Here is a 14,268-nt window from a genome sequence, read left to right on the forward strand (position 1 = left end):
GAAGACAAACATTTTTCACCAAACTTTAAACAGGAGGTGTTTCCGCTCCTCCACAAACGTAAGATCCACAACTTGACCAAGACTGCGACTTGGTTCCCGTGCTGCTGTCTGTCCTCTGACGACCTCGGTCACTGAATGTGGAGGTAGAAATACAAAAACAAACCGGGATTACCTGGTCGAGAAGCTGGTTGTAGAGCTCATGACAGTTGTCAAAAATGTATTTGTACGTAGAGTCTAAACAAGCTTTCACGCAGTCCTTTACGACCATGCTGGCCCTTGGTGGACTCTGGAGCTCTTGCACCTGCAGAAGCATAAATACAAAATGGTCGCTGAAGAATTTATACACCATTGAAATCATTTAAAAAAAACACACTTGGAAAGAACGTAGGAAAGAACAGCAAGTATTAACTTTCTGACGGCTTTGTATTGTGGGAAACCTTCCTGTAATTTTTTTCAGCTTTCAAAGATGTGCTACACAGTGCAAACCAGTGCTAACAGGGGGAACAAACGCTTTTCTTGGTTACCCCTCAATAAAAACGAAAATGTTTGAAGCACATAGGACAGGCTCAACAGTTTTTGTTTTTTTTGTGGTTCCACGTGTTTTTCTTTAATTGTTATTAACATTGTAAATCTTAAAAAAGACACTAATCGAAATGCATTCGATAGACTAAACCGGAACAATTTTGTTGCGGGGAAACTTTTGGGCCAATCTCTGTGTCACCTGCTCCCAGTGCAACTCAGTTGCCTAGCAACAGCTTCGGGGCAGTGACACGACAGCTTATAGAGCGCCGTGCTGAAATCACTCTGACAGCGGCTCAGTGACCAGAATTGTTTTATTTTACGTCAGAGACAATCAGAAGGTGATAAAAGAGAGTCATTGTAGGAAGAGTAATCACCTGTGGTGGTTCAGTTTGAGAGCCGTCCAGAAAACACGGGGAAGTTAATCACTCGGTTGAGGAGATAAAAGTTGATAAAAACATCAACTATGGTTTTGGTTGATGCAATTCTAATTTCTTTCCCTGTCAAAGCTACGCACAACCACAAAGCAGTTTTAAAGCACTTTTTCTTTTTCCCACTGTTCAAATTTCACAAAATACCAATGCTTACATAATAAGGTATTAACAGTACAATAATTCATTACCACTTTTCGAAAAGGCCCTCCTTATTGATCGCTAATAAACAGTTTACAGATATATTATCCATTCATTAATAAACAGTTTAGAAATCACTAATAATGGTTTAGGGCTGCAGCGATTCCTTGAATGATTCGAGAACCTCAGTTATTAAAATTCCTCGAGGAAAATCACCTGCCTCGAAGCTCCGTTAAGTTATGTTTCATTATTTAGCGCGTCGTGTTCCGGCTGGGTCGTTGTTTATGTTGCGCCACGCTCTCACTCCCGCCTCTGAGCTGTTGACGAAAGCCAAGTGCATAAAGTTCAATTTTCACGTTCAAGGGGAATTTCATTGATTTATAATAATGTCCAGGTTTGTATTGTTTTTCTGGGGAACAATAAGCATCTTTAAAATAACTGGTGAAAGAATTTACCAATATTTTTCTTATCAAGTTTTTATTTGATTACTCAATTAATCGTCAGAATAATCGATAGAATACTCAATTACTAAAATAATTGTTTGCAACAGCCCTATAACGCTCTATTAATTAAGAGTGATAAAGAGACTTTCTGCTGCAAATAAATATGTTTACATATACTTATTGTGCTTACAAGGTAGTCTAAAACGTTTAGCATAACAACTCTAGATCAAATATAGAAGTGAACAGACTTGGTTCATTATTTGGCAAGAAACCAGTAGATTTTTCTTCTCCTTCTCACCCTTAGTTAATGCATAATAAACACTTATTTATGACTTATAATGCGTCTAGAGGTGAATTAATAACATATATATGAACTATTTATTGAAAATCTATAAGGGGAGCCTTATTGTAAAGCGGTACCAATCATTCTTGTTTAAATGTTTAAACAAATCGGGAGTTTTTTCATCCCCTGATTTATAAATGAACCTTAGCTGGTGTTGGAGGCTCCAGCATTTAGGTGCTTGTGCGGGTCACAGTAAAAGCAGAGGCCGTGGCTGTGTGTGAGCAGCGGTGCACGCCGTACACACAGTGGGGCTCAGCATCGGTACAGCACAGAGTGAAGGCTTTGATGACCTAAAGTGACAGTTTTCATTCCTCCGCTCACAGCTGCCATCTCAGCTCTGCCTCAGTGCGCCGAACCCACCCACCCACAGAAAGGGAGCTGGAAGGAGCCGAGCTTTTCTTGTCGCCTGGAAACAAGTCAGCATCCTGTAGTTTGCCAGAGGAGGAGCAGGGGAACGAGGAAAATGGCGGTGACTTTTTGACTCCAGAGCGGCCAAGTGGTCGTTACGACGCGCAGAGCATTTGTAGGACCGTGAAGCCGTTTTAAAGCAGGACGCAGCACGTGCAAAATAAATGGAATGGGTCTTAAATAATTTAATTTTATATGTGGGTGGAGGTTTTCACATTTAGAATAATCCTATATTATCGAATACAATGGATAACGCTTCAATTTGTTTGAGTTAACTGATCTTTCTTGATCTCATTAAAATGAATTAAAACACAATTTGTAAGATCCAGGCATAACATTAATGGATGATGGGAACTCATTAGTACTTCTGCCTATAGTACACAATAAGCCAGAAGTAGCTACCTTTACAGTGAGATTAACTTTTCAATGGAAAGTTTTGCTTTGTTTTTTTGTTTTCTTCCTGGTCGAGTCTTATTCTACTAAAAATACATAAAACAAAGAGAGAAATTTAGCAAGAGTAGCCCTTTTTTAAATGTCACACTTGTCATTTCAAAGGCTCTTCTGACACTGGGTCAAAATAACCTCCACTGGCATTTCAAAGGGCCACTGGAACCATGGCAAGGATAATTTTAAACACACTATGAGGGTTGTTTGTTGAAAACAGGTCAACACCTCAGAGAAAGACAGCAGCTCTGCAGCAGATGCTAAACGTATTAGCTTTTTGCAACAATAAATTAATAAGATGATAAATTGTTCAGATTTTAAATGGATTTATTCAGAATTAGCTGGAATCATAGTTGGTTTCTATCTGTAACAGAAAGTATTCAGTTCAGTTGAATACAGCTATATTCATTCCCAAGAGGCTTTTGAAAAGGCAGCAGCAGTACAAACAAGATAAAAAGAAAAACTTTTAAAAAGTACCTAACCAAGTAACAGAACACATGTCAACACACACTATGCTTTTTAACGGTGCTTAGCCCGTGCACCGCCAGTCACCTCCAGAGGAGCGACACAATCAGTGTGTGTCAGAAAATGTAATTAATCGTAACGGCAATGGGACTGTGAGAGTCAAATATAACATACAGCCCACGCATTCCTGTCATATTTTACGTACAATCTGTGTTAAAGGGGCAGTATACTGTAAAATCTACTTTTTTGAGCTTTACATCATGTTGTAATGCCATTCCGTCATCAAAATTAATTCCTGGAGTGTTGCCTTGATTCTTTCATGCATGTTTGAGAAATCGTTTAATCTCCCGTGGCAACCATTCAGCCGAGCAATACGCATCGCTGGACCTAGCTCTGTCTTTGAGAAGAAGCTCCTCCAAGTAGCTCCAGTTCCCAAGCTTCCCCGATCCAGCTCCTTCAGACTAGCCAGAAGCAAATAGCAAACACCTGGTGGAACCATGCATCTGCTGAGCTCATTTTATGAGCTACTTCTTAGTGTAACGCTGGTAAAAAAAAAAAATGTTGATGAAGGGTTAATAGAGGAGAGATGTGCTGACTTCCTGAAGGCGGAGTTTCAGAAAAAAGTTTTCAGAGCGACCAAGGCCCAATTTCAAGGTGTTAAATCATGAAGTAAAATTTCTATAACAACTGAAGGCAACGCAATTACTTGATTGTGCTTTAAAATGATGCTAAATGATGATACCTGGAAAATACACAATACTGCCCCTCTTAATGTCTGGCTTTTTAGATTCTGAAATCTGGACGTTACCTTCATTCTGAAGAAAGTGATGCTCGTAAGCAGGTCAACGGTGGACTTCAGATCCTGGAGACGCTCCGGGTTTCCTGCCGGGAAGTTGTCCTGCAGTCAACCAAAGAGAGCAAAAATAAAAACAAAAAAAAAACACAACATGAGGGAGGAAGGACATCTTTCTGGAAGCAGCCTTGCACCGTCACACAACTCCACCTGACACGTCATATCACTTAGTCGGCCCAAAAAAACAGGAAAATTGATTACCGAGGAATGCCAAGCAATCATGGCGACATGACAGTCTGTCTAATCGTTTAGTGGACAGGGGAGGCCTCTGCTGATGAAAATCCCTATTTTAGGGGCATGAAGTCATCAGGCGGCGCAGAGCAGCGTGACGGGGGCAGGGGGTGGGGAGCATATAAAGCCCTGACAGCTCGGAGGAAACGCATTACTGCTCCATGCATTCTCCTACTTCTCCAGCTCTCGCCGGGCTCTAATAAAAATGTTCTTGTTGCGTCTCTTGCTCGACGCCGTCGATAAATTCACATTGGGGGCTCGGAAAACAGAGCACCCCGTCTCAACGGCGGCCTCCGAGCTCGACGACGGCAGCGCCGGGGAGTTCTGAGATTAACGCCGAGCAGCTGGAGCAGACCTTCGTCCACGTCTTCAGGACGAGAGCCGATGAAAGAGGCGATGAAGGCAAAAAAAGCAGATACAGATGATTGGCAGCAACAACTGCAGAAGGGTCTAAAAAAAGCTAGCAGAGAGAAAACAGTGCGGAGGCCCTTTAAATGTCTCACAAACAGTCAGCGGCCTACTGAGAAATTACAGTTTCTGTCCTCCGTGCTCATGATTAATAGGAAGAGTCGAATTTAGAGGTGAAAGAGTAGTAAACAGCCGCCAGGCAAACAAGCACGACACGCATCCTTATGAGCAAATATGCTATATTTGGCTGTTGATGTCGAAAAGAAAAGGAAAAATCAATAGAGGCTTCTGCTCTTGTTGTTTTTTGTTTCTGCCTTACTGATGCTGTTTCGCATCACCGCTTTTACAGGAACTACTCTATTCTTGAAGTGTTTCATCATGGTTTGTCTGCAAGACGCTGCAAGAGGCTTCTGTGAGTCCCTGGTGAAGACGTAGCAAGATGAAAATTGCACAACATGATTACTGTGAGGAAATTTGTCACGGTTATCAGCGTGTTAAAAATATGCAAACGGCATTATTACGAAATGAGGTTATAGCCATTATACTGCTCCCATTTTCCAGAAGCGTAAATGCTATCGCGTTATGATTCTCCCTATTAACAGCAACACATACCCAACATTGATTTATTTTTATTCATAGGGGAGTATATATTTTCCAACAGCTTTGGAAAAAACGAAGAGACCACTGGACTGAACCCCATTGAAAACCTTGTTGTTATTCCACCAAATGTTAATCTCTGAGCTCTTCCTGAGTTAAAGCATTAGTATTGTTGTTTCTAAATGAACATGAACTAGTTTCCTTTGCATTATTTGAGGTCTGAAAGCATGGCATCTCTGTCGCCATTTTGACCATTTCCCATTTTCCGCAAATAAGTACTACATTTTTGCTTGGAATTTCGGAGACATGTTGTCAGTAGTTCATAAAATGAAAGCCCAATGTTCATTTTACTCAAACAAATACCTTTAAAAAAAGTAAAATCAGAGAACTGGTCATTTTAAGTGGTCTCTTAACTTTTTTTTTCCAGAGCTGTATATATTTGTGTTTCAGTTGATCTGTTGTGATGAGGCTATAAAGTAGCAAACTCCTAGCAGACGAGTTTGCTACTTTTTTTTCAGGCAAAAAAAATGTCATTATGAATTGTATTGTCTTGAGGATACACCGATCCCTTAAAAAATACCACTTGATTAAAAAAATCTGACAAGCTGGCAACGAGTTACACAGACTAACCAAATCGTTATGAAGAATGTTAGCATCAAGCTAAACGTCAAGCTATGTCACATTAGCCGCTAGGCTGCTAGACGAGTTGTTATACTGCTGATGTATTTTCCCCGCTGATTTTAATGGTTTAACTAGAGGAAAGTCTAATATTGCGAAGATTGAAACTAAAAATCTATTTATTGCAAGAATCAATAGCTGATGTCTTTTTGGAAAATGGCAAGATTTTATTTTTTCCCCGCTCCATATAATCCGCTTCCTCAGTCTTTGTTTGCTGCCACAGAGACCATATGTGCTATATCTGTTCAAAGAGGATTTTTCTTATTTTTTTCACTACTGAATATCTAACAAGGACTATTTATGTCTTTGACTGCAGCATTGAGTACTGTCAAAATCCGAGCATGAAATCAAAAGCACCATAAAATATACAAACGCTCTACACAGCTTTTGCCACATCGTCCATTACTTTTCATCTTCTCCGAGGTGTAGAAAAAAAATAGTACATTTACCAGCCGCTAAGTAAAAGAAAAAAAAAGGGGCAATAATAGTCAATCATATTTCCAGCCAGATGTGACTGCCTACAAGTCTTTTTAAATTCCCTTAATTTAGACAAAACAGCCTGAGACAATTCAGCTGTTTCTGCAACTGATTCCAAAAGACCTAATAAAAGTTGTTGTTGTTTTTTTTATGATATATATATAAATATTATTTTAACACTGTAGCTAGATCTAAGGAATGTGGTTGATAGATTACATCAAAAATATGGTTTTGCATTTATGAACATGTTGAATTACTGGTTGTTTTTTTTTATTTAACAATTCCTTTTAGGTCAGATTGTATTCAAGAGAAATTGTAGTTAGAAATCGACACAGTATAGCTGGAGAGCATGGCATTATTTCCCTTTCCGCATACAATTGAACAATTTGAATATTAGACATGTCGGAGACACTCATCGTATCGCACTCACTGCAGCTTTAATACACTGACTTAAGTCCGTTGTGTGTATTTCAATGAGGCATAATACGGTAAGTCTGCAGCATTCTCATGTAAAGTAAGAAAAAGCTCTCCTGGTTTTACAGAGAATATATTGATGGTGACATTAGCATTTATATCAAATAAAAGTGACATCGAAAAGAGCTGAAACTGCACTCCAAAATGCGTGGTTTTCACATTTTTCGCTCTGCCTTCTATCTGACCCTCACGTAATAATGAATTTAAATCTGCACACTAAAAATAAAGTCTTATTTTCTACTTCTGTTTGGACAAAAAAAGGCTTCAAGGTTTAGCTTTTAAGTAATGGATTCAGGAAAACAAGAACATTTTACTGCTAACTGTGGCTAGTGAGGTCCAACTTAAGTCAGGTATTGAGTGACAGTTGATTCAGCTGCGTGAGAGTCATGAATGCCAACCAGTGGTAGCCTTTTTGTTGCTTTTATACTGCATAATGTTCACAAAATCTGTAAAATATGAAGTATGGTTTAATAGAAGACCAATGCCTCCACTTGAACAGTTAAAGAAAACATCCAAAAACTTGCAGTTTGATGTTTGATGTCGGTGCCATCTTCTTTGCTGCTGTGTGTTGGGGAAGCAGCATCAGAGCCGGCGACTCTAATAGACTAGACAAAATCATCAGGAAAGCTGGCTCTGTACTGGGACTAAGGCTGGAGTCCCTGGAAACTGTGGTGGAGAGGAGGACACTGAAGAAGGTTCTGTCTATTATGGACAATAAACAGCACCCTCTTCATTTCAGAAATACTTGATATTCCAAAGTGATTTAGAGAGAGGAGTAAGTCCCACAAAATGTCTTCGCCATCAGGCTGTAAGTTGTTAGTTTACAGTTTGATGAACAGGACGCTCAGGGTTGTTATTAAAGCATTATGTTCTCCATTTATAAACACACACAATCATCATCCCCCCAAAACCGGGCAATCACACTGAGCTGGAACACTGAAGAAGGTTCTGTCTATTATGGACAATAAACAGCACCCTCTCCACCACATAGTGGACAGACAGCGGAGCACCTTCTCACATAGGCTGCTCCAGCTCCGCTGTCGTAGGGACAGATACAGGAAATCCTTCCTGCCACATGCCACCTCACTGTACAATAAAAGCTAAATCATTGTTCTGCACTAATCAGTCCAATTTTGCACAACTGCACTGTGGCACACTTGCTGTACATATATTTACATATACATTCTGTTCTGCATTTTGAATCCTTGCAAGGACTGCTCTAAGCTGCTTTTTATATTGACAGCATGTCACATTTTATTCTTATTTTATCTTGTCTACAATTGCTACTCAGTGGTGGATGTTGTGTGTCTTGTCTCTATGCTGCTGTAACTGCGAAATAATTTCCCTGCTGGGATGAATAAAGTAATTCTATTCTATTCTATTCTATTTTAGAGAAATTGTGAAATGGAAGGAAAATTTGTGCAGGTAAAAACCTGAAAAGTGTGGCGTGAAAGTTTTTTAACCTGCAGTCACAAAGGCGGGGAATATGTCTCTGACTGCTTTGTCCAATCTCCTTTGCAAAATATCTCTCAAGGTCAGTCAGAAGAGAATCTGTAAATAGCAGATACAGTGTCACAGATTCTAAAGCAGATCTGGGCCTATTTGCCTTCCTTTGCAATCTGCTGGATTCTCATTTCCCCTGAGTGCTCTGTCTGGGATTTGTCCCATAGAGTTTGATTTCTCAGGACACATTCGCAGGAGGGGGAGTTATGACGTCGAGGTTCTCCGCTGTTTTCGAACTGAAGTCTGTCTGTTGTTGCAAACCTGTTTGGCTCAGCAGTTTTCTCTTCGCAGTGGAGGACGGTTGTTTACAGCAAGGTCAGCTAACACTAACGAAATAACAAAAACTGAAATTGAGAAAACATTTCCATTAGCTGAAATGAATAAAGACGTTAATTAGTGGGAAAAAAATCTAAAACTAACTGCAACTATATTACGGATTTATAAAACTAACTAAAACATCACGAAAATGTCCTTCATTTTTGTGATGTGAAATTGATTATGCTAATCCGCAAAATGGCCACAAATATAGTTTTATATTTGGGATTTGTTGTCCCATCATTGATTTGATACATTTTGATTTTTGGTATCTTCTCCTGAGTATTCATTATCCAAACGATATATCTATAATCACAATACTTTCAGTATTAAGTATTGTAATAAAGTACTGAATTCCGCACCAAAAATGGCCTGAAGTATGGAAAAAACTAAAACTGTGACAATAACTAAACTTAAACTAAGTTTAATTTAACTAATAATGACTAGTAAAAACTAGCAAACCCACTCTAAAAACTGAATTAGACAAATATAAAGTCACAATAAAATAAAACTAAACTATAGTGAAAAACTATTACAGCACTGGTTTACAACGCACACAATTTCTGATAAACGTCATCAAGCTGACTGCAACTTGACATGATGTGAAAACGCTAGAGGGCAACAAATGATATGCAGTCTGAAAAACGCTGTACATTAGGGGGTTCCTTTCTCCAGGTGTTAACAATAATGTCAAAAAGAGAGCTATAGCTATCTGAGCTGTTGTCTGAAAAGCGACAGTGACAGCAAGAAGCAAGCTCAGTAGAAGAAACGGGAAGAAAAAAAACAAACAAAAAACACAGGAGAGATGGAGAAAAAACACCAGCACCGTCAGATGAGTAAACTAAAGCAGGGAATCCATCTGTGAGCCAAAAGTCAAGACAAACATCATCAGTGCCTTAGAAAGATGACAGGGAGCAAGTGATGCTGATGAGCTTTGAGGTGTTTGTCTCTGGTGTTGTCGGCGCCGGATCTTATTTTGGACCAGAGCCCAAACTCTGCAGCAGCGGCAGCAGCAGCTGCTGCTTATCATCAAAAACAAAAAAAAAAAACAAAAAAACAGTTCACACAGCGAGGAAGAGCAAGCAAATCATTACCAACTTCAAACCGTTTCACAAATCCAGTGTTTATGCAGGCCTATGCAATTTACCATATAGAGCTTTGAAGCTAGTGTGTGGAAACAACTCTTAGTTAGGCCATTGTAATTTAAACAGCATGCTAAATATCGGCACGGACACATCTGTCATTCCATGATTCCTGAATTCGATCTTAATTTATGATGATCAGAGCAGGACTGTTTGTACAGTGGTTTGCTAAGATACTTTTAAAACTTGAATGTTTTATTTTTTTCAGTTAAAATTGAAACCTTCAAAAGTTTAAAGGAGATTTTATGCCAAAAAATTAATAAAAGTTGTGCAAAACAGTTAATTGTAAGATATCTGTGGTTTAGACTGTTTTTTGTCTCTTTTTAAAAGTGTGGTGTACAATTATAATCTGAATCAATACTTAATAGCACATCCCTTCATTGTTCAACCCAACTACAGACTGTAAATTATCTCAGTTACCAAGTTATGCCACAGATATGCCCTTTTAATGTAGTTCTGGACTTTTCCTGCTCCATTTTAACATATGAATATGATTTAAGCCAAACTATTCCGTCATCTGGCAGTGCTTTGTGCCTTCCTGAAGGTGAACCTCTGCCTCAGTTTAGATTTCAATTGGGTTTAGCTTCATGTATTTTCCTATCAACTCTGTCCCTGCTGGGGGAAAAAAAAAAATAAAAAGGAAATCCCACAGCATGATTCTGCCAGCGCCATGTTTCACAGTGTGAAAACGAGCATAAAGAGCAGTATAAGTTTTGTTTCAGACCAAAAAAAATAAAAAGCTATGCTTGGTCTCATCTTACCAAAGTGTCTTCAGTTAATAATGTAGATTGAAGTTTGTGGCTGTAATGTGACAAAATCACTGTTTTTAGTCTCAAAAATGAATATACTGCATTAAGTATTAATTGGATTGAAATACTGAATATAGATTTAAGTTTTAGTTGGTTATTTATTTAATTCATTTTGTTGTGAATTGTTTTGGGGTTGTTTTTTTTAAGTTATTGAACTGAATAGTTGTTCAAAATATCAGCTATAAAATACGTTCTTAACCCAAAACTGCAACATGTAACATTTTCTGCTGAGTAGTATTTCCAAACATTTATGTAGTTGTATTTTTGTTTGAATCCACCGAGTGTTTATGGGTATATTTGATCTGAGACAGCGCTCCGATAGCTGTGTGTTTTGTGCTTAATAAGATTGTTCAACCGACATAAACCTCCGCAAGATTCAAAGCAGAACCAGCGTGCGCGTGTGGTGGTCTCATCTGAACAGGGAAACTCAAGGGATCTCCCGTAAAAAAAAAAAAAGGAAAAATGAAAAAAAGGAAAACGGATACAGAGAGAGGCGTGATGACTCAGATGCAAATAGCTGCAGCCACCGTGGCCCACTTCTGCGTTAAGCAGAGAATTCCTCGTCTCTCATTGCAAATACTCATCAAAGGTGCCGTAAATATTGTTCTGTAGCTCGTTAATTTGTTTTTCAACCAAGCAAAAACTTTACACGTTCAATCATTTCAACGACTTTCGAGATTTTCACGTTTTTCCTCGACAGTTTTGCCGGGAAGGTGTCTTATCCCCCGCCCTATGTGACAGGTGATAAAAACCTACCTTCTCTGGTGGGATTCTCTACATTGTCTATCATGCGTTTGCAACGGCAAGATCTGGATTATGCAGGTTTTGTTCAGCAAAGAACTAGATAATCCCAAATACTTTCTGTGCACCCAAAGCTTTTGTTTCCCAAACAATTCTTTCCTCGAGAAACGATAAAATTATGTTTTCTCTCCTTTCTTGTGAGGATGAGAAAACGGGGATAATTGGGCAACTGGGATGATTTGTGGTTTGCTTTCTCTTTATCAGTACAGGAAGCAAAAGAAAACGTTTAAAGCAGCAAACCAGAATTGTGTCACTGTAAAAATCCCTGAACTCCTTTTTAAGAAAATGGGGCAGATACTAAACCAAACTAAACTAACAGAACAAATTCCTCAATGTTTTCTCTGAACACCGATATTTCTCGGAAGGATTTAAAGGTGCTAAATGTGTAAACAAGGTTTGCATACAGATCTGACTTAAAATACCAGCTCAGGTAGCATCTTTCGGCTAGCCCACATTTAAGTGAGTTTTCCTGCCAGAATTTAAAGGAAAGTCTTTCTATGTCAATGTCATTTAAAGCCTCAGAAAGAGAGTATTACTTTCTGAAAGACCAAAGCTACATATCTGTTACGTAGATGGCACAGGAGAAAAAATACCAACGGCTGAAAGCAGAGCAGAAGGAAGAGAGAAGCTTTCAGCTGGTTTCATGAAAAACAGAAGCTACCTAACAGAACCTGTAAATGATCTTTTTGGCATTAAATGTGCTTGATATTTTTAAAAATGTTTTTGGGGGGGATGAATTGTCAAAATTGTGTTGGATTTCCAAATGGGGGGGAGAGTGAGTGAGTGAGTGAGTGAGTGAGTGAGTGAGTGAGTGAGTGAGTGAGTGAGTGAGTGAGTATCTATCTATCTAGATGGAATTGTTTGTTATTAAAAATGTAAAAAAAATGTTATATTTCTTTAATGATTTTATTCCATTTGCTGTTTGTGGCTAAAGAACCGTGACCCGACACCAGATTCTTGCAAGTCGCTCTCATTTGCTGGACTTGTTGGTTGGTGTTTGTTTCTGCCTATAGTTAGAATCTAAATCTGGTTCCAAGTGCGGAAATAAACAAACGGCTAGCACAAAACCACTGCAAAAAAGTAAAAAAAAAAAAAAAAACTTGGCGAAGACCACTCTGCTTCATGAATGCCCCGTCCCACCCAGCAATTTAATGCTCTACCCAGAGAGACTTGCAAAATCCCAGCTAGCAGAGATTTGCTATACAAGGTGTCACCATGCATCAGCGCCGTCGGGAGCAAAGCTGAAGGAGAAGGAGGAGGAGGGGAGAAAAAAAGTGCATATGTGGTCAAATGTGGAGCGACAGCTGAACTCCAAGCTCCCTCTCTCTGCTGATTCAAGCCCCTCTGTTTTACAAAAGCAAACTCAATCTCCCTCAGACTGACATTATAGGGAAATCCATATGGTGAGTGAGCGGAGCAGCCAGATCTGAATCTTATTACGGCGGAACAGTGGCAGGTCGGCTCTGCGGGACGCCACGGAAAGAAAAAAACAAAACAAAGAACGGAAGGGCTTGTGGATGAGAGGGCGTGCGTGAACCGCCGGTCTGTGGCGACGTTGATAAGAGAACAGCAGGGCAGAGCTGGCAGGTGAACGCAATGTGATATGTCGCGGCTTTTCCTTCGCAGGCAGACAGCCAGGGCCGTGTGACGATAGCAGGGGCCTTCTCTCCTTCACTTACCCCCCTTCTCCTTCTCTGTCATCCTTCCGCACCTTTTTTTTCTTCTTCTTCTTCTTCATCCGTTTCAGATCCACCTCCGTTGCCAAGTCCTCTTAATCGTACCCCTCACTATTAGCGACTTCAGCCCGTCTCGGAAAAAAACGTCTTTCGTCAGTCGTACCTGCTGCTCTGCAATCACTGGGGACTTCACACTGTTGCTCAGAACAGAGGAACAAAAGCGCTGCCCGAACCCCCCGAGTCGACAACGTGTTGCTTTATGTGCCATGTTAAAGGTGACTGGGTCATCCTTCAGCTACAGCTTACTGTCACGCTGTCAGCGGGGAAACATACACAACGCTGTGCACACAGCGTGTGCAGGATTGTGCCCGCATACTGTAATATCTGCTCTTCAGAGCAACAAATGAATGAGCAGGAGATGAATTCAGACGGTGTGTGTATATATAGAAGGGTGTGTGAGCAGAAAGAGGAATACAGGATGGGTATGACTGTCTAACAGGATTAACTCTTTAGGGATTACTCTGGAAAATTAAGTTCTTTACAACAATTCTTTACATTAATTTCCATGAGCAGAAAGGGCTGTCAATGGTAACGTGTTACCGTTTACCTATTTTGACTTAAAAACCCCTCTAGCCAACCCTAAGGTTAGCTAGCTACAGAGACTAGGATTAGCTAGCTAGAGAGACTAGGATTAGCTAGCTAGAGAGACTAGCTAACAGTAGGGTTAGCTAGTTCACAGAAGCACATTACACGGTGTTGTCCTGCGGTCAACAATGCAGAGTTGCAAACGTGTGTGAAAGGATGAGAGAGGAGAGTCAGACTGATGAAATCGAGGTAGTACGTAGCCTACTTATTACGATGATGAAATATTCTTCCGGTGAAGCTCAACGTTTCTAAATTAAGTTTGTAGCAAAATTGCTTCTTTAAACCTTCCTGAGGGTGAAAGTTTGGGAAACTAAGATGTTAGGCTTTAAGCATTTTGAAAATGAGCATTTCTTTCACATTTCAAGCCAACAAAGTTAGGCATAGTGATTAATTGTGATTAATCACAGCGCTAGAGTGTGATTAATCTCTTTCTATTACTCTGTCTCTTGAATAAAGAGACAGATG

At 39.7% G+C, this 14,268-nt stretch overlaps 1 protein-coding gene across 3 annotated transcripts in view; it reads right to left on the reverse strand.

The window, feature by feature from the left end:
- The window catches only part of LOC102230312 (protein unc-13 homolog C), a 156,258-nt gene that overhangs the window by 76,840 nt on the left and 65,150 nt on the right, over positions 1-14,268 (reverse strand). For all 3 annotated transcript variants that reach the window (XM_023332688.1, XM_023332689.1, XM_023332687.1), the window contains 2 exons: positions 4,003-4,092; positions 173-301 (listed from right to left, as the gene is read on the reverse strand). In XM_023332688.1, the coding sequence (XP_023188456.1) occupies positions 173-301; positions 4,003-4,092 (219 nt within the window). The remainder of the gene's footprint in view (positions 1-172; positions 302-4,002; positions 4,093-14,268) is intronic.

The sequence above is a fragment of the Xiphophorus maculatus genome, chromosome 4, assembly GCF_002775205.1.
Source record: "Xiphophorus maculatus strain JP 163 A chromosome 4, X_maculatus-5.0-male, whole genome shotgun sequence".
Lineage (NCBI taxonomy): Eukaryota > Metazoa > Chordata > Actinopteri > Cyprinodontiformes > Poeciliidae > Xiphophorus > Xiphophorus maculatus.